Source organism: Falco naumanni, chromosome 8, assembly GCF_017639655.2.
Source record: "Falco naumanni isolate bFalNau1 chromosome 8, bFalNau1.pat, whole genome shotgun sequence".
Lineage (NCBI taxonomy): Eukaryota > Metazoa > Chordata > Aves > Falconiformes > Falconidae > Falco > Falco naumanni.
In genome coordinates this window covers 21,839,014-21,859,588 of record NC_054061.1, presented here as the reverse complement: position 1 = coordinate 21,859,588, position 20,575 = coordinate 21,839,014, and the positions used below count along the sequence as shown (strand labels likewise).

Genomic DNA, 20,575 nt, shown 5'->3' with positions numbered 1-20,575 from the left:
AAAAAACAACAGGATTTAGATGAAAGATAACTTCATAAAAATTAAAGCTTCTTGAGTCTGCATTAATGAGAGAGAGAAGGGGGGCAGGGGGGAGAGAGGGAGAGGCAGAGGGAGTGGGGAGGGGGACGGAGAGAGACTCAGCACTTCTCGCTCTTCTACTGGTAAGTCTTTTGGTCTTCTAAATCCTATTCCCATTTCTTAGTATTATCAGTGGTGTTAAGTCTTGTATACAGTACAACACGGTACTTAATTTATACTCTTGTCATTGCAAACAAGGCTGTAAAAAAATATCTGGCACTCACCTGTACAGTTTCAACGACCGCATGTTCCAAAGAACAACACTCCCATCCGCTGCCCCTGACACTAGGTGTGTGGACTTGGGAGAAAACCGGCAGACTCTCACAGGACTGCTGCTGGGCTGCTCTAGCACTGCCAGCATCCGCCCATCACGAGTGTCCCACACCACGGTAGTGCCATCTGTTGAACATGAAGCTAGAATGTGTCCTGATGGGGAAAAGCAGCAGCAGTGGACAGCGTATGTATGACCTTTTAAAGGCGAGTATGGAAGCTCCGTAAAGTTGTTTAAAGAATAAACACGAACTGTTTTGTCCAAGGAACAAGTAGCCAAGCATGATGATGAGAAGGCACAGTAGTTGACATCATCACTATGATCTGCTAAAGTGCGAATTAGTGTCGCCATTTTACCTAGTTTCAACAAAAGTATCTGAAAAAAAGTTTAACAGTTAAGAGTTACCATCTCTCCTATTTCATAAATGAAACATGCTACATTAACAAGACACTTTCATGTAAGCATTGTTTTATCTTCAATTAGAGATTAATCCAAGCAATGAGATGAGGGGTTTATGACTTGGTAGCATTAACCTATTTAAACTTTCAATGTCGACTTGCAATTCCACAGTACAACATGCAAGATTACATAGCAGTCACTTGGTCTTAAGAGCAGTGGTGAAACAAGTTATTCTAGGTATATAACTTATGCTAAGAAGTTTGCCACTACTCAAATTTATTATTTGCATCTACACTAGACACAATGGAATAAATAGGTACTATAAAAGATGATCAAAGCATTAATTAGGGTTGCACCGGGAATACAGAAACAGAGAATGGTGTGGGTTCAAGGGACCTTTAGAGATCATCTAGTCCAACTACCCTGCCATGGGCTGGGACATCTTCCACTATACCAGGCTGCTTCAAGTCCCATCTGACACTTCCAGAGACAGGGCATCCACAGCTTCTCTGCTCCAGTGTCTCACCACGCTCATAGTCAGAATTTCTTCCTCACACCCAGTATAAACCTATCTTCTTCCCATTTAAATCCACTGCCCCTTGCCCTGTCACTGCAGGCCCCGGTAAAAGGTTTCTCCATCTTTCTTATGATCCTCCTTTATAAGTAGAAAGGCCCCGGTCAGGTCTCCCCCAAAGCCTTCTCCTCCCCAGGCTGAACAAGCCCAGCTCTCTCAGCCTGTCTCTACAGCAGAGGGGCTCCAGCTCTCTGAGCGTCTCCGTGGCCTCCTCTGGACCTGCTCCGACAGGTCCGTGTCTTCCTTGTACCGGGGACCCCAGAGCTGGATGTAGGGCTCCGGGGGAGCTGAGCAGAGGGGCAGAATCTCCTCCCTCAACCTGCTGGCCCCGATGCAGCAGCACCTGAAAAGAAAAAATTATTTTGATGCAGCCCAGAATATGGCTGCATTTCTGGGTTGCAGGCACATGCTGCTGGCTCATAGCTGCTTTTTCATCTACTCAGTATTCCCGTGTCCTCCTTTGCAGGGCTGATCTTACTTAGTCCATTCACTCCCCATTCTGTACTGGTACTGGGGATTGCCCTGACCCAGGTGCAGGGCCTTGCACGTGTTCTTATTGAACTTCATGAGCTAGTCCACTTCTCAAGCCTCAAGCTGGCATCTCTCCCCTCTAGTGTGTCAACCACACCACACAGTTTAGTAGCGTCAGCAAACCTGCTGAGGGTCCACTTGATCCCAGCATCCATGGTGTTAAACAGCACCGGTCCCAACACTGACCTCTGAGGAACACCACTTGTCACTGGTCTCCACCTGGACATCAAGCCATTGTCCACAACTCTTTGTGTGTGACCATCCAGCTAATTCCTCATTCACCGAGTGGTCCATCCATCAAATCCACACCTCTTCAGTTTAGAGACAAGGATGTCATGCAGGACAGTGTCAAATGCTTTGCACAAGTCCAGGTAGATGATGTCAGTTTCTCATCCCTCATCTACAAAAGCTGTAACCCTGTCATAGAAGGCCAGCAAATTTTTCAGGTGTGATTTGCCCTTAGTGAAGCCATGTTGGCTGTCACCAGTCACACCTCCTTATTTTCCATGTGCCTTTGCACAGTTTCCAGGAGGATCTGCTCCATGATCTTGCTGGGCACAGAGGTAAGACTGATCAGCCTGTAGTTCCCCAGGTCATTTTTTCCCCCCTTTTCCAGTCAGTGGGAACTTCCAACAGACTGCCATGACTTCTCAGATATGATGTATAGTAGCTTGGCCACTTCGTCCTCCACTTCCCTCAGGACCTGCACATGCATGTCATCAGGTGCCATGGACTTGTGCAACTTCAGGTTCCTTAGATGGTCTCAAACCTGATCTGCTACAGCAGGCAGCTCTTCATTCTCACAGTCCCTGCCGTCGCCTTCTGACTTGGGCGGTGTGGCTGGAGCACTTGCCAGTGAAGACGGAGGCAAAAAAGTCATTGAGTACCTCAGCCTTCCCCATGTCCCAGGTAATCAAGTGTCCCGTTTCCTTCCAGAGAAGGCCCACATTTTCTCTAGTCTTCCTCTTATTACCAACACACCAACAGAAGCTTTTCCAGTTGCCCTTGATGTTCCTGCCAGATTAAATTCTATTAGAGCTTTAGCTTTGCTAACCTGATCCTTAACTGCTTGGACAATTTCTCTGTATTCCTCCCAGATTACCTGTTCTTGCTTCTACCCTGTGTAGGCTTCCTTTTCGTATTTGAGTTTGTCCAGGAGCTCCCTTCTGCTAGGCAGCAATGCTAGTGATAGCAAAGCATCATAAAAACACCAACAACAGGCTTGTGCTGCCAATCAGAGATTTGACCCAATGTTCATGTAAAGCAAACATCACATATTCAGTAACAAATTTGTTAAAAAATGAATATTAAGAGGTGATGAGAAGGTGGTGGACATCTCCAGAAATGCATCTGCTGATATGCAAAACAACAAAAGAAAAGGTGAACTCCATGCACATTTTCCCAGTACTTAAGACTGCTGGGACCAGTTTAGATCTCAGCATCAGACAAGCAATTTACACCACTGATGCCCAGAAACACCCCAAAAAGGTACGTTCCAAACAGTTCCTCCTCATGCTGCAGATCGCAGTCACACTTCCTGAGAATAAAGAAGCACAGAGCCAAAAGGAAGTGCCTGTAACTCTTAAAAGTTGCTTATGCTGAACAAAAGCAGTAATGCTATTTATACTGATTTAACTTGTCTAAAACAGCAGGATATTAAGTGCTTCATTCTGAACAATAATTTCAGAACTGAGGCAACTGCAAACAAGTGTGGTTCTATATATATATACACACACATGTCCATATACGTGTGGTCACATTAATATGTATAAATGTATGCACATATACATGTCTATACATGTATATATAAGGTGTATATAGAAAGATAAAATAACTGTTCCCTTCAGGCAGCGTATGCACGCCAATTTAGTTAAAGATCAGACCTTTGAATGCTCTTTTAGCTTCAGGATTCTCCTACTTTTACTACTATTCCCTTTAAACCCATTGAACAGATTAAGTACTGTCAATAACATCTCTTATCTGTAGAAAGAAAACGAACATACTTCCTTCAGCAATCAGAAAGTAAGATGTCAACCTGAGCTCGGTTTCTGGAAAGACGAGGCTGAAAAAGGCACCTTAATCTCGTTGTGATGAGAATTTCAGGAACAGAAAAGCAAACCTAGGAACGAGAAGTCTCATGTATCTACAGTTTAAAGTAGCTGAGGGAGCAAGGAGAACCTGGATCACTTGTCGCCAGAGACGCGTAGCGCTGCAGCGTTCCCTCCTCCAGCGGCTCGCTCGCTCCGAGCCCACAGGCCGCCGCCAGCTGCTGGCAGAAAACGCTGCAGCAGCTCCAGGCGTGACTGCCACCCGCCTCCAGCCACCCGCAGGCACGCGCGGCCGGGGCAGCGGCGCAGGCCGGCGGGCGCCTCCCCCAGCTCCGGCGGGGTCCCTGCGCCGGGGCCCAGCCGCGCGCAGCGGCTCGGAGGGACACCGCACCCGCCCAGGGTCCGCCGCCCCTCAAGGGCACGGGAGTGCTGCGCACGCGCCTGGACGCGGGCCCAACCGCCACCGCCTGCCCGCCAGCCCCCGCGGGGCCCGGGAGCCCTCCTTCACACCCTGCCGGGCCGCGGGGCGGCACGATACCGTCCAGCGGCGGAGCACTCCCGCCGCGCAGAGCCGCCACACAGCCCAGCGCCGCTGCGCACGCGCAAGCCCCTCCCCAGCCCGCCCCCCCCCTTGTCTGCGTGGTACGGCCCGCTCCGGCTCACCGCGCCCTGGCCGCGGGGTGGTGGGGGTGGGCTCGGCCGCTCCCCTCCCCTCCCCTCGCCGCGGCCGTGCGAGGGCCTTTTGCCCCGCTGCGACCGCAGCCCTTGCCCAGACCCTTTCCACTTCACAGATTCGGTGGCCTAGAGCCATCCGTGACCCGCAGCCGCTGTGTCTGATCGAGCACGCCCTGCCGCTGCGCGACACGGGCCCCCGCCGGAGGGCTGAGGGGCGGCGCGGGGCAGATGAGCTGCGGACGTTGCTGGACCCGGGAGCTGATTGGCTGGCGCCAGTGCCTGTCACTCCAGGGCCAGCTCCAGCGGTGGTGGGGGCGTTCCGAGGCTGCGCGCGCAGCCGGTGGCAGTGGCGGAGCGAGTGTCCGCGCCCGCCGCAGGGCGCCGCGCCCGCCAATGCCTGAGGGCACCTGCGACCAACAGCTTAATTAAAGGGGTTTCAAATAAAGCTCCCCCCAACCGCATCATTGCCCTTTTCACATGCAGATACATGCAAAATACACGGTTTATCGCAGCACCTACGTTACTGAGGAAAATGAAGTCACTGTCTTGGCATCACTTTCCCCAGGAAACATTCCCCTCCATGCACTGGGCCACGTCAGAACCTGTAAGAAGCCGCATTCTGTTTTGTGGTATGTGTCGCCTGATGGCACACTGTTTTATTCACTGTCTGGTGACTGTCCATTAATTATTTGAATGATAGATGATGGCTAGTATTCAGTCTTATTTCATGTGCTGCATTGATTCAGCAATCCTGAATTTTCACACATTGTAAATATATGCTACTAAATAAAACACCTCATGGCCATAAACTGCTACAGGCTTCCTTACTGAAGAGGAGTGTAGACAGCTGATTGTGACTACCACACCAATACACTTAAAAGACTGTTCCATATTATTTTACGGACAGGAAACTTGAAATTACTTGCTAAATAAGACATTGACAATCAGTAGCATGCCCAGAATTTTAGCTACAATCAGTTCTAGTAATGATGATTAGTTTGGATAATACACGCAATGGAAGTTTGTGCAATAAAATATAACAAATTCATTTTTCTGAATGTACTGTACCAGCTATAAAAACTTCTGGTTAACTTTGAAATTCTAGGCTCAAGGTAGTTTAAATAGCATAATTGTGGCTTTCCTGATGTCAGTCTTTAGCCCTCAGTTTGCAGGCACAGTTTTGGTAAAATCCGACATCAAGGAATGATACAGGTTTAACAAACCAGGTCCTCTAGGCTACCCATTCACCATTTTACATAAAACTACTGTTCCTCAGATGCCTGTGCCCATTCACAGTTAACAGAGCACCCCGTACCCTTCCAATTGTCAGTAGGAAGCAACAGAAATAATATTTAAGAAAGAAAAAAAAGAATAAAGAAAAAGCTTTAGACCCCTTTTTAAAGATACATACTTTGTCCAAGACAACTGCAACTCCAGATTTTCAGCTACTTCTGTATCATTCAGTTTTTTTCAAAGAGATGCCAAGAGATAAAATAGAACCCACGCTCACAACCAGAACACTCTTCATGGAGCACCATTAACAGTACTTTAAAATAAAAGAGTTTGACAGCTTGTCAATAAATTCTCTAAACCAAGACCAACATACTTCATTTAAAAAAGAAGAGAGCACAATGGAAAAACTTTTCCTTTAAGAAAACTGACAGACAGAAACATCACCAGGAGAGAAAGTTAGTAAAAAATGTTAAGCACATTTTTCTAGTGGTTAAATCCCAGCTCTTTTCTATGGAGATATATGATGGCATGTGTACGATTCAAGCTTGCCATTAAAATACAGTTAATTCCTGTAAATTCAATTTTACTGAAACAGTAATGAAGACACTGGCTGCTAAGTGAGCAAAGCAATACATTGGTCATGTCCATTTAAGAAAGGTGATGCCTATCTGACTGTCACAGCTATAGCAGCTGTTACCACTTGAACTTTCCCAGCTGTTCAGATAGATTAGGATACAAGCTGAAAAAACGTAACCATGTATGCAGTGTAGCTAGTAATGTTGTTCTAACTTTCCAGAAAACTAGAATTACATTTAGTACAGCAGATAAAGCATTAACCTGTACAGAATGTGAGAAAGAAATCAATTTTTTGGCATCAAATAAATAGTTTTCCAAATAATCTAAGCATAGTTGTAACACTCTTAGAAGCATACCATCATATGTTCAAAACACTGATTTATCTTCACATCTCTGGAACATGTCAGCAAACCTTTTATTGATGTCTTCAGAAAGGAGATGAAAATGGAAGGTGCGAAGCAGTCAGTGGTGGAGCTCATGTTAGAATGCAAGAGTGCCTGACACCCAAATGTGAGTATTTTATTCTAGGCAACACAAATTATTCTAACAGCACATCAGAAAAGAAAAATATTATTGAACCAGATGTTCTGGGGAGGACAACGGAAACAAAAGTTTTATTAAAAATCAGGCATTGACTGTTCTTTCTCAGCAGAGACAAGAAGTACAATGGCAAGGAAGTATATAAAACAAGGCTTAAAGACTCAAACATGGAAGGGCTAGTTTAAAAGCAAAAAACAACACTTCCCCCCCAAAAAAACCCAACCCAAAACATTACTTGGTGAGGGAGCGATCAGCACTGGAGTTCCACAATATTCATTTGTAATTCTGTGTGCTTCAGTCAGAGCAAGGATTATGATTCCTGCCCCGTCCACAGACCAGAAAAAGAACAAAACCTTAAACGGACAGTGGTTTTCAGAAAAATTACATGTGGCATCTATTTAAATTATCATGTGCATTTACACCGTAGCAACAGTAAACAGGACTGGCAAAACCAGGTCAAACACTAGGCAACCCGATGGTTATACCTGAAGGCCTCAGCTAACGTTATTTACACTCACTGCACTCTGACTGCTTGGCAATGGCTTCTGTTTGAATTACCATTAAAAGGCCAGGAGAATTAGATGCGTCATAGTAAGAACTGAACGTTAAATGCAAGGCTCCCAAGATATTAAAAAAATCCTGTATACACAGGATCTGAAGTATTAAAATCGCCAAGAAAATCTGGTTTGCAAAACAGTCTTTTATTGTATCCGTGCCACACATACTAGTGAAAAATAACACTCCTAAAAAAGGAAAACAAAAAGAATGCTACCTTTCCACAACATTTCTTTTAAATAAAACTTCAAGTACTGTTACATTAGTACAAAAAAAATTCTGATCTATCTGCCCCAACAGGCCACCACAACACACAGTAGATAAAACACAGTGGTTACAAATGTCTTTGTTATTTCTGTGGCAAGGCAAATGGAGGGAAATGTTTCTATGAAAAAATATTGTGTGCGTAGGAAATTGTCACAATTTTATTCCACATGGATACAAATGATTATACTTGAATTTGAGGCCGTGGTGGCTTGAAATTATATAACAAAATAGAAAAAATGGAAAACTAATATCCCCTACACCCTGTTTTAAAGGCAGGCACTACCAAGATTAAGGAGACTCCACAGTGTTGGTAGAGGATAATTACTGTACAAGCCATATAGCTATAATTACCTTAAGACTAAAATAAAATGCTACCATCCTCCTAAGGCATAAACAATAATGTCTGCAAACAATATGTACACATCATACATATTTAAAACAAGACTTAATATAAACAATAATGAACAGTATATACATGTCTCAATTTTTCTTCACTGTCTTGAAATACAATTTAACTACACAAGTGATGCAGCAACATATATATAAATGTACTTGTAACTCTACAGTAAAGTTTAATTTTTAGTGCTTTTACAGCACAACAGTGTAAACAGTTTTACTTGGCTTTGTTTTATATTTTAAAACATTCCTTGTTGTATTTTCAAGATTTAAAGCAATTTTCTAATTCTTCCTTTTCACAGAAAACGAAGATTCTGAATGCTGTATAATCATAAATAATTCATAAAATTAAATACATTCACTAAAAAATAAACTACAAAGTAAAAAAATGAAAAATAGATATTTATTGAAAGGGAAAAGAGAACCATTTCCCCAAGTAGAGCTCTGGTGGTTGAATATTCAGTGCGTTTTGATATATTTTAAATTGCTATTGCACTATAACACCCCTTTCTTTGAAATTCTTTGGGTGTGCTTCCCTGTTCTACCTAAATTAGTTTGTTAAAACACACAACCCAATAACCAAGGGGCCATGGTTGCTGTAGGAGTGAAGCCTTTAGAACTAGTATCACAACTCTGTGATATTTTAAATGAAAAAAACAGTCATTAGTTATGCATGTGCCTTGCACTTTCATGTAAATACAGTTCACATTGCTGGTCTTATCAGTCCTCATTTAATGGAAAAAAGAAAAAAAAAAGAGAAAGAGAAAGAAAGACTTCTGGTAACTTCAGCTCACTTTGAAAATCTCTGTCCATTTTTTTTCAAAATACTTCCTCATGTTGTGGCCAGCCCTGCCTATGTCAGAATCATCTTCATTAAAGGTTTCACAGTTGTCAAAAACAAGCCTGACATCTAGCGAAAATGCTTCAAGGTTAGGGTACCTGAAAGAAGAAAAAGGTGAGCGACTTTTAGAACATGGAGAATCAAAGGGGAAAACCACTTCAACTACATGAGAAAGAACTACCTTAACATCCGTGAATTTACAACCAGCCACAGAATATTCAACGGATGTTGTACATGTTAATTATGATTTTTTAGTTTTAATTTAAATATTAACAAGAAAATGAACATCAGTGGAAGGAAATACTCTTTTGTCATTGTATTTGTTAATCTTCCTCAAAAACTCCAGAAGTTAGAATTTCAAGCCCATACTGGAAAAAAAATTTTTTTTAAAATTAACTTTCCCCTTCCTTTCAATAGCTTTCTAGGTAAAATGCTATGGCTGTTTTCCATTTATTCATCTATTCTTGGGGTCAAGTCCTTTCAAAGTAAGTGTTGAGTACACTACATTTATGTACAAGAGGAATAACCAGGCACAAAAATGCTGCCCAGATCAATCCTGTAACATTGGCTTTGTTATTGTTTTCATTATCCTGAATATACATGGCCCAGTGTTCCAATATTCACAGGAATTATTATTTAAAAGAAAGACATTGAAAGTTACAAGTCTACCGATACGAACAAGCATGTGTGGAGCATTTAAAGTGCACATTCAAGGGAGAAAAAGCCTGAAGAGGTTAAAAAGCTCTAGTTATACTAGGAAATCCACTTTGTGTGCAACTGGCAGATGCTGAGGAGGGTCAGTCTTTAGAGATGACAAAATTTTCTTTGGTGGTGGGGAGTCATTAGAGCACAGGGCTGTAACAAGGAGGGAAGGGGAACAGAGGCAAGTAGTGTCTTTTTCTTTTTAAAAAAGTTGTGGAGTCTAATTCTAGGACTATAAAATGATTAACCACCATTACTGAAATGTCACCTGGCTTCCCACAACAGAGGAACCAATTCACTCCACAACTGCAACATCATTTACAGGGACCTCCACTAGCTTAAAGCCCACAGAGTTGGTTCTTGCTTACATGTAGTAACATTATGATGTCTCAATGAGGAAAGATGAGGAAATAAAAGTTTTTCCTGTTGTTCTATTTTGTGCATTTGACCTGGCAGTTTTACTGGGTTTCAGCCAGTTTCAGAGGTTCTCCCACCTAACATGCTATTTCACTTAGATATAGCAAAGTCAAAAGTATACAGTTAAAGAAGTGATCACAGGGGTGCTCAAGCAGGCAGATTGAAACAGTTTAGCTTTAAAAAATGTACTGTATTTCAGTGTTTAAATATTTTAAAAATATAAAGTAAAATAGGTTTACTTACTGTCCACTGTTTAGCTTGTCTCTAATGGTGGAAAAGTCCATAGGTTTTTTAATAACTTTCTTATAACCAGGAACAAGTTTCAAGTTTACAGGAAGTAAGAAAGGCCAGGCATCTTCGTGAGTTTCCAATTCTGAGAGAATCATGCTGAATAAAACAAGATTTTAAATCAGTATTTTTAAGCTATTAATATATCCACAGATGTTTTTCACCGTTCCTCAATTCATCACATACTGCCAACCCATTCACTTTATAAAAGGAAAACACTTTATTCTGTGCCCAGTGCAAGGCTCAGAACAACGCTGATGAAGATGACATCTTACCCGCGCATTTAAAATAGCATTAAGTTATCTCCAGGCAACCTATGTAAGATGAAATTCTAGTGATCAACATTCTGAAAGAAAAATGCAGCCCTGCAACTTCAGTATTAAAACCTCAATGTAAACCATCTGCAAACAAGTAAAACAGGTGCTAATACTGGTTTTCCAAAACTGTGACAAGGCCAAACTGTGTCACTTTTGACTGACCAGCAATACTACAAACGAAGATGCATTCCCATTCCCGTCTCCTCCTGTGTAATGCAACACCTTTTGGACAGAGTGGATTAATGATCTTTGCAACATTTGAGAAAGCTGCCAGTACCACTGCTGTCAGGGTCCTTTCTTCCCATTCTTGGAAGGGCATGGAGGACCAGATTTCACAGACTACATTCCAGTATTTGGTTACATTCCTCTTGAGCTTCATTACCAAATACAGCAGTTACTCCAGCATGCACACATTAAATCCTTTATATATACACTCAAATTATCAAAACCTGTAAGGGATATGTGACAAAAATGGGGTCCTTGTTCCCCAGAACACAGATACAAAGAATCAGGCATTACTTGTTTCAACAACACTTACCCAAAGTTTAGAATTTGTCACTTTACCTGCATATAGCCAGGTCCTTGGAGTCATCTCTTTTAGGTTTCTTAATAGCAGTGAAATTTTCTTGCTTTAATTGGATTACAGAAACATTTTCATCTATTTTTCTTTTTTTAGGTTCTGTTTTCCCTCTTTTTAAAGAGGCGCTTGTAGTTGCAGAATCTTCATCCTCTGTATCTCCTGCTAATTTCCTGCTTCTCTTTTGTTCATTGCTTTTTTTTCCTTTGATTTGAAGTTTTTTTATTTTTAGAGTTTGACCACTTGCCTACAATAGAGAGAACTGAAATAAGCAATAACCAAGAAATTACAGAAACCTCTGTTATTATTGATAGGCAGGAATGAAGATCAGATAAACAGATGCACCAAAATGTTTAATACCAGAGATTATTCATTTTTTGCTCTTCTCTAAAGGCAAGTAAGGCTGTAGAAATTCCTGTTACTAGTGATTCAGGTTCTCAACTTGTGACAATATAAAAGCACCTGACCTGCAGATTGGTAAAACAGTGCCTCCTAACAAGCCAGGCTGGCATACTTTTTATACAAAGATTTGTCTATTCCTAAAATGACTGTTATAATCACAGCTGGAATAGTATTATTCATTTTCAAGCAATGATATTATTTGCAAGGTAAGGAAAACTGGAAAAGGGTTATTAAAAAAAGTCACGGACAGGATCAATTGATTTAAAGATTAAAAGCTAGATATGAAAGATATAGATAGCTTGGCTACAAGACAATTGCAGGAGGATGTATAAGGAGTATGACAATACAAGAATGCTGCTAAATGGGAAAAAACGAACATATTTAATATACAACTATAATACACAATTATTTATAGACAGTAAGATGAAATTAAGGGGTACGCTTAAGATGAAAGAAGTTGTTATGGATATTAACAGCATTGTAATGTGGTAAAGTACTTGAAGACCTCATTCTGATCATCAGAATAGGACCTTTGTGGAACGTCAAGTCAAGCATGTGATGCCACTGAAAAGACTTGACAGTCAAAGAATGAAAGGATAAAGCAATTTTCAGGAAGAGAGCCAGCATCAAAAGTACTAAGTTGTACCTGTGCTACTAAGACTACTTTAGATAGTGTGAACAATTTTTGAACTGTAACATTTATATTTTATATTCTCCTATCAAAACACTATGGTTTTAAAGTTGTCTAAGCCTGTATTTTTATAATATACTTTTCCAGAGGTAAGAATATGCAGATTTTGCTGCCTGCTATTACTACACGATTTCTTTATTTCAGGTAAATGACTTTCTTAAGCATGCGGCACTGATTGTAACTAGCATGGTGAAAACTGTAGTCAAGTTTGTACAAATCAGATGAGATGGATGAATGCACCAATATGAAAAAATGCATGTTGTGTATAGAGTTACTTTTGCTTAACACAGAACACTGGAAATATCTGTAAATAATTGCACTCTCTGAACACAACTCTGTATCATCACTATGTTCTTGGTCCAAGAACAGAAAAACAGTCCAAGTACATCAGTTGACATGGCAATTGAAAAGGAATGCTGATTTTCAGCCATTTGGTTAAAAACACAATGTAAGGCAATGTGAACAGATCAACCATAATCACCTAAGACCTGACTTTCAGAGATTCTGTGAATATTCATTTTAAGTAGGTGTAATGGCAGATACTCGTGTTTTTCTTGGTTTAGACAAGAAAAAAAAAAAAAGTTGAGTTTAATTATGATAACATAGTTTATATCTAGTCTTCAACAAAAGTTTCAATGTTTTGCAGAACTCTGAATCAATATTCAACGTGTTTTAAAGTTCTGCTGGAATTTCACCTTAAATTTCTGTCACCTTTACATCTCCAGCTTTCAGCCAAATTTGGGACAGGAAAAAAACACCAAACCAACAAAACCCACCAAACTGAGAACCCCACCCCCACATTTTTCTGTTATATTAAACCCAGTAGTTGGGGCAGGGGGGGGAAGAGGGAAATATCAAGAGAAATGATCGGGTAAGTTACAGCATGATAGGGTACTCTCTATCTTTATAACAAGGTAAGTTGTAATATAACAACAATGATGACAGAAAAAGTTACAGCATGAGTTAACCCCTTATAAACTATTACACAATCAACTCTCAACAGTAACCTGTTTCTCTTACTTCTGTTGGACATAACAATTTAAAAAACAATTTGTCTTCCTTACCACTTTGTGGAATACACACAGAAAAAAGGATCACATTGAGAATAACCAAAAAAAATACAAAATTGAGTGTTTACTGTAAAGCTACTTCTTCAGTTACAGTGTTCACAGGTAATGGTAGAAAAAATAAGTTTTGCAAAAAATGCATTTAATTTTAGGACTAACTAGAGATGGGAACATCGTGAACTTCTAAGCAACACTAACTGCTAATTCAGTCATTTCAATGGAGCCATTCTAAAGTTCTATTTAGACTATTGCTCTTGGGAGAGGAAAAAAACCCAAACCAAACCTCACAGGAAACATACACAGACTGACTCTCTAATGTACTGCGTACCAAAAACCTAAAACTAAAGTATGTTGTACAAAAATGACAGAAAAGTATTTTCTCTGATTTTTCTTTTCAAAGAGAATCTAAGACATTGGTCTGTCAACACTTCAAAATTAAGCTTGAAAGACAAATACTGAAAAAATTCTAAAAGAGAAATAAAAAAAAACATGGTATTGAATCAGCAAAAAACCCCTGTACCTACTTAAATTTAAAAAAAATACAGTTTAAAACAAATAGAACTGTAGCCTTTACTGCCACTAAAATCCAAGTTAAATAAAACTATTAATCTCGTTATTTAATGGCAGCCCAACACAAAACATACAGTTCATTGTTTTCATTGAAAAAAGCACTGGTAGACTTGTAACTTTACCATATATAAAAAGGTTACTGTATGTCACTTCACCTTTATGGTTAGTATTACCTTTGCTATGCAGGCAGGACAAAACCAGTCACCATCTGGTATGGTCGTGATCTTGGGTCTGTGGCAGTAGGTATGGCAACCTTTATCGCAACCATCACAAAGGAGCAGCAGTTCCTCATTATCTCCCTTTCGACAAATTTGGCAGTACTGTAATACAATTCAATTTTTAAAATTTGAAACACAGGAATAGTACCTAAATTACCTCTCCCCTCCAAACATATAAATTCACTCTCAAAATTACTTTCATTTTGCCACAATCAGAGTCTACTAATGATCTCATTTGTAAAAGAATACATATACAGTATGCGAGGAACTAATCTAAAGACTACATTTAGGAAGACATTTGAAAAGCAATTCATTATAAGATAGGTGTCCTTCAGCACATAAAACCATCAATATTTTTTTGTATTTCATTAACGTTCATGAAAAGTAAAGGTATCTTATACCCATCAAAGTCACTTGGCCTACACATACTAGCTCAGGAATATTTACTTATGCCTATACTGCATATATAAGTTGCTATTTCATAAAAATAATTTATGTTTTATAACGGTATTTTCAAATAATAATCAGTAAGGATCTTATCCAAAGGCCACCATGAACAAATTCAGTGAGGTAAAACAAATGATCCTAGCACTTCCTAAAATTCACACTAACTGAAAAAATGCATTGTCAGTTTTCTTACGTACACTGTGTCATTTGGATACACACTTATATCTGGACTTCTTTTTCAACAACTTAAAAGTCTCCCCATGTTTTCACTAAATACTTATGTTTACTGTGTAATTAAATGCACAGAACATTTCAATCAAATTGAGATTGACACTATACATTTTCTCTGGATAATAAATTACTACACCTTGAAAAATTCAAATGCCTTTTCAAGTGCTCCTACAAAATTCATAAACTTTTTTCTCTAAAGATACAGCTTTAAACTTATAGCTATAGAAACTCAAAAGGTACAGCCTTACACTAGAATGTCTATTTAAATAATCCTTTAATTGTCCAAATATAATTAGAATCTGTATAGGACTAGCAGAAATTAAAAGATTAGGGAAAAGATCACTAATGGAAGAATCACTTTTGCTACCTACTACATAGCAGTGGCCATACTTAATCACATCATAATCACTACTGCTGTAGTAATAGTTTTGCTTTCAGAAATCTGAGGTTCAAAGGTCTATGCAAATTTCAACAGATGCATTTTGCATACCTTCTTTGTACATGGAGTTAACACAGATCTACTTGGTAAGTGTACAAGGAAACGGGTATTTCAGCCTATTTGCTCACACACTTGCCAAATTTGTATGTTCAGGTGTAAGAAGTGTGCATGCAAAAAAGCCACATATTTGGAACATATTAACTTTCTGAAAAATTAAGTCCTTAATTGGGATATGTGCTGTTGAACCTCCATAAAGCTTATGTCACATGTGAGATCAGAAATACTCCACCAGACAGAATATCTTTCATCAGACAGAGCCAGAAATTACTCTTTTTTTTTTTACCTAAATGTTAACAACAAAGAGTAATTACCATCTTAAATAAAAAGCAACAAGCTACATGGGTTTTTTATCTCAGAACATTCAGTATGCTGAATTTGGCAAGCAAGGGACAATCTTTTCCACTAGGCCTATATGTATCTGTGCAAAATGTACTATTTAACTGTATTAAGTTTTACATGCAGTAATAAAACCCACATTATTAACCATGGTATCTTGAAGTGCCTAAAAGTGGAATATGATATAGCAAAAATAATTTAGTTACAGTATTATTTTTTAAAAATTAAAAACACTTACAACTTTCATAATAGATTTTTCCCATGCTATTGATTTCTGTAACTGCTGAATGCACAGAGCTACCTGTGCAGCACTACGCGCTTCTGACAATGCCCTTCTCCATACCCTTAGCCCTGGAGCAATGTCCTCTTCTGTTCTGCATTGAAATACAGAGAAATTAAGTAGGTCACATCCATGTTTCTTACATTTAAATGTGGAACAATCATTATCACATTGAAAGCCAAGCAATGACAAAACGTACACAGCCAATAAGTATAAAGTTTAAGCAACTAAATTTCATGTAGTGCACAGACTGTAGCTACGTGCCTCAAAGCTTAGTCACAACCAGTTAAATGTAAGATAACTTTGCAAGATTATCAACAAACGTAACAAAAAAATATCTTTACAAAGCACCATGCAGAATAACATGATCCATATGGATCACAGACATACAAGAAAGTACATAGATAACAGGCAATAAGAAAATAGGCTCCAATTAGCAAAGAAGCACAATAATTTTTCAAGTTAATCTCAATAACCTACCCGTCACCATCACCACTAACGGATGGTGCAGGAGCAGGGACAGTAACTGTGCCCACATTATCCAGTTTGATCTGAATGGTGGTACTTAAGGGGCTCTTCAGATACCTTCGCTCTATGTTCCGCTCCAAGTCAGCAAGCCTGGTTACAGCTATATCTAGAGGGTTGTCACTCTTCCGCTCTAGAGAGCTGGTATTGCCTTCTCCGCCTCCAGCACAATCTCCATCGTGCTTCTTGTGCAATCTAGTAATTGACTTATGTTCACGATATACCAAGTCGTCTCTCTCTGATGCAGGTTCAGGACACAGCCAACCCTATGTTAATAGAAAGGTTTGTGCATTTATTGGTTGCTGTTAACTTAAGTGTGTAAACAGAGGAACTGTGTTACGGAATCAAACTAAGTAACTGAAGCGCTGTTTCCAGTAGATCTTGGTTACTTGTAATCCATCTGTAGAGACAGTTTCCAAAACATTCGGACAACTAAATAATTAATCAAAAAATATAAGCATTACCAGGTTTTCTGAAGGGACCTTTCTGCAACAGTCTGCATTCTTATCTCCTTTTGAAGCATCCTGTTCTATTGGATGAAACGTCAGAATAGGTCTATCTCTTCAACAGGCTCAGGAGGCAGTTATCAATCACACAGAAGTAACATCCACCCCTACAACAAACTAGATCCCAAACACTACATCCGTACTACAACCGAACATATACAATTTGGTATCCCTACACCCACCTTGGAAAAATTCCAAATTGTAATGACAGCCAGTGAATTTTTAACTCTTTCACACTCACAACCATCACTTCTCCACGATTCTACAATACTCAAGCACTTGTAGGCTTTTCTGAATGCATTAACAGCAACAATCACCCAAACTAGGCAGAACAGTGTCAAAACTAACTATAATTAAGCAATTTATATGCAATAAAACATAGAAGGTTAACAAAACATGCAGGGAACTGTACACTGTGCAAGAACACTCCCCATGAACTGCCATTCTGAGCATCTTCAGCTGAAGATTTAACTGCAATGAAGTATTTCAAACACAAATATGCACGATACTGCTGCAGTGCATTTGTTTTATTTGCAGACAATTAAAGATGGAATAAGAAGGCACTTACCAACAGCACAAGCAGTGCTACTATCTAAATTCTTACCGCTTATTTTAAAGAGACATTTTACTAAAAATTGGTTTTACCTTAACTTGTAAACTAGCTGATGCAACTCTCCGCTCTAGATCTTCCACCTGCTGAAGAATAGCAAGATCCATCTCCATGGCTTGTTCTTCTACTGACCAGTTTTCCACAACATCTCGAGTTACCTGGTTATCTTCATTTTCACTGATATCAATAATTGCAACTGTGTTGAAGAATTACATTGTTATTACTTCAATTAGTATTGTAACTTCTCTGAGTAAATTCAAGCTAATTTACCTGTCACTCCACACTGAAGAAGTGTTGTTAAAGTGTACGCCTCTTTGAGATACCTAACATGGACAACAAATTCTGTAGGTTTTCACACTTGCAATTTAAAGGCAGGAAGGGGAAGGAGAGCCTGAGCTAGTGTTGCAGAGACAGAAGGAGCTTAAAAAGGTTACCAACACTTAGGCCACTACAGCAATTTGTATAAAAAAATTCTCCAACCTTGTAACTTTACACAGCAAGGCTGGTTAAAAGGCAACTACAATGAGACCTTTACCTTTTTTCTCCAGCAGCTACTCTTATCTGCATCTAAACATGTCTTGTTGGGCTCTATGCCAGTTGTCTTATGCCCCAACACCATGCATAACATAAATACCAGTTACATACCGTCCTTGTTTTTGATGCAGGCCAGAGTGATATAATCCATGTGTTTCTGTATTTGCTTTTGTAAGGCCTTTTCTCTTATTCCCCTGAGATGCAGCACTTTAAGCAAAGATTTTAGGTCCTCTGGATCAGTAATCCTCCACCAGCCATACTGCATTTCTAAATCAAGACAAGCATATGTAGACACTTGCAGGCATTTGTAGGCAGATTATAAAAATAATAAATTGTAACATCATAGTAGCACTGTAGAAATTATCCTTCATGGAGTTCCATCTTATTGCTGTATTATGTACTTACCTTCTGGTATAGGTTTTGGGTTAGGGTAATCTACTGCCTTGGCTACTTCAACTGCTGTAGCAGAGGCAGAAGCTGGTTTTTCAGTCTGTAGTGCTGGTGATTCACTTTTACTTGCAGGAACACTAGATGCCACGAATGAGTTACTATTCACTTCTGACAATCCCAACCCTGATCCAAGAGCAGGTAAAGGAGATGGAAATGGAACAGTTGAAGTAAGAACTCCTGTAGGCCATCCACAAAACTGAAGTCCCATTATAGGTAGTCCAGCCTTCATCTGCTACACAGAATATATTAACACAATTACAACTACCATTAGTAATCACCCAGAAACCTGAATTATCATTAGGATGCTATTTGTCAAACAACAATCAAAACAGAAAGGAGGTCTTTACTCAGTACTTTGATTAGTTTGAAGAAAAACTAATGTAACACTAACATGTAACACTTCTTAGGGCCCTGTTAATGCTTAAAAAATAATACCTTTTATAAGAAGGGTATGGTGTGTCGCATTTCTGAAAGCTAGTTTTTATTTATTTGCTTTTCATTGAATACCCGGGGGCAACCTCTTAAAAGCCATATTAAACTACTGAAATGCACATATGAAGTCTCATACATTGGCTTACCTAATTCTATCTATCAATATTTTTTTATCAAAGAACTTTTAGTATTACAAAACATCTGTAACATGGAATTATTAATATTTAGGAACAGAAAAAAAGGTAATCGAGAAATTAAGACATAACTACAGCAATTCTGTGAAAGGATTTGTCTGAACTGAAGTTCTGCCCACATAAGGACAGCAAATTCAGACTATTCAAAAATTCATTTACTTACCTGCAATGGTGGCAGTGCAAAAGGACTTAATCCTATTGGGCTCTGTGCAGAGGTTGAGCCCAGAAGAGGTGATGGAACAGGTGAAGGTGACTTCGATGGTGGATGTGTTGGAGGAGTGAGTGAAGCTGTAGCAGCTGGTGTATCTACATGGGTAACTGACATGTCATCACAGGGTATTCTTGGTAAAAGGCTGAACCACTGTCTGCTCTTGTCAGTAAGAGTCTTTAACAACTGATCATTTGGAGTAAGTGGAGAACTGTAAAACTTTCCTGTCCCACTTGCATTAGGGCTGAAAAGATTATTAGGATCAGACTTCTCAATGGTGCTTGGTGATACAGTAGGCTGAAGACTGCAGAGAGAGTTTTTTGAGTTACTTGGGTAAGATAACATGCAGCCATTTGCTGCGCTGCCATTAGGTTTTGGGGACATAGTGTCAGATTCAGGTGGCATTTTTGCTACCTCCAACAGTTTGCTTAGTTTTGAAAATGACCCAGGTTTTTGTAAAAACAAATTAGTGTTGTCCTTTTCTTTCAGATCTTCCTTTTGTTCACAGTGAGTTGTATTTAAACAGTGTAATTTTTCTTCAGTCTCAAATTCTTCCTCTTTGATATGCATACTTTCTACGTTTTTTAACTTCTCTTTTTCTTTTGCAATTTCTTCTAGGCCTAAAAATGTACAAGAAACATAGATGGAATAACAGACCAACGAATAGAGACTATTTTCATCAGCACAGTTAAATAAAAAAAAATACTTTTTTTTGGCTCAATACATGCTAGATTGCAATGTTTTTCTTTTCTACATGAAATTACTTCTTACTTTATGAACAATTTGCAGAAGGAAACAAGCTTCAAGGCATACACAGATTTAAAAACTAATAAACACGTGGAAGAAAAATAACCTCCATGTAATTAATATACTTAAGAGGATTCTCCTTAAGATGCATGTATGTCTGAAGCAGCTTGCCAGCGCAAAGTCTTTGAAAGGGACAAATTTTTGCAAGCTTTCTTTTTAGAAGACTCTCCATACTTAATCAAAAAACGCCTCTGTTTATATCAACTGGGTACAGTGTTTACAGCCTTAAAGTTTATTTTTGCAAAGGACTGTTCATTAAACTCACAGCCAACTACGAAAAGGA

At 39.4% G+C, this 20,575-nt stretch overlaps 2 protein-coding genes across 25 annotated transcripts in view; both read right to left on the bottom strand.

The window, feature by feature from the left end:
• The window catches only part of WDSUB1 (WD repeat, sterile alpha motif and U-box domain containing 1), a 32,209-nt gene extending 27,406 nt beyond the window's left edge, over positions 1–4,803 (bottom strand). For 5 of the 9 annotated variants that reach the window (XR_005829385.1, XR_005829386.1, XM_040604345.1 and 2 more), the window contains exons 1-2: positions 3,857–4,150; positions 303–724 (exon numbers count right to left, since the gene is read on the bottom strand). Coding sequence is in view for 6 of the 9 variants with exons in the window: in XM_040604345.1 (XP_040460279.1) it covers positions 303–700 (398 nt within the window). In the remaining 3 variants the exon portion in view is untranslated. Of the gene's footprint in view, positions 1–302; positions 725–3,856; positions 4,308–4,564 lie in introns of those variants that run through there. The other 4 variants (XM_040604347.1, XM_040604351.1, XM_040604346.1 and 1 more) reach the window with 4 other exon arrangements.
• A 2,167-nt stretch (positions 4,804–6,970) lies between these two features.
• Positions 6,971–20,575, bottom strand: part of BAZ2B (bromodomain adjacent to zinc finger domain 2B) — a 161,112-nt gene continuing 147,507 nt past the window's right edge. For 10 of the 16 annotated variants that reach the window (XM_040602593.1, XM_040602600.1, XM_040602597.1 and 7 more), the window contains 10 exons: positions 19,441–20,105; positions 18,607–18,883; positions 18,313–18,468; positions 17,703–17,863; positions 16,507–16,817; positions 15,985–16,120; positions 14,189–14,335; positions 11,273–11,532; positions 10,347–10,490; positions 6,971–9,082 (listed from right to left, as the gene is read on the bottom strand). In XM_040602593.1, coding sequence (XP_040458527.1) covers positions 8,929–9,082; positions 10,347–10,490; positions 11,273–11,532; positions 14,189–14,335; positions 15,985–16,120; positions 16,507–16,817; positions 17,703–17,863; positions 18,313–18,468; positions 18,607–18,883; positions 19,441–20,105 — 2,411 coding nt within the window. In that variant the 3' untranslated portion in view covers positions 6,971–8,928. The remainder of the gene's footprint in view (positions 9,083–10,346; positions 10,491–11,272; positions 11,533–14,188; positions 14,336–15,984; positions 16,121–16,506; positions 16,818–17,702; positions 17,864–18,312; positions 18,469–18,606; positions 18,884–19,440; positions 20,106–20,575) is intronic. The other 6 variants (XM_040602604.1, XM_040602606.1, XM_040602607.1 and 3 more) reach the window with 3 other exon arrangements.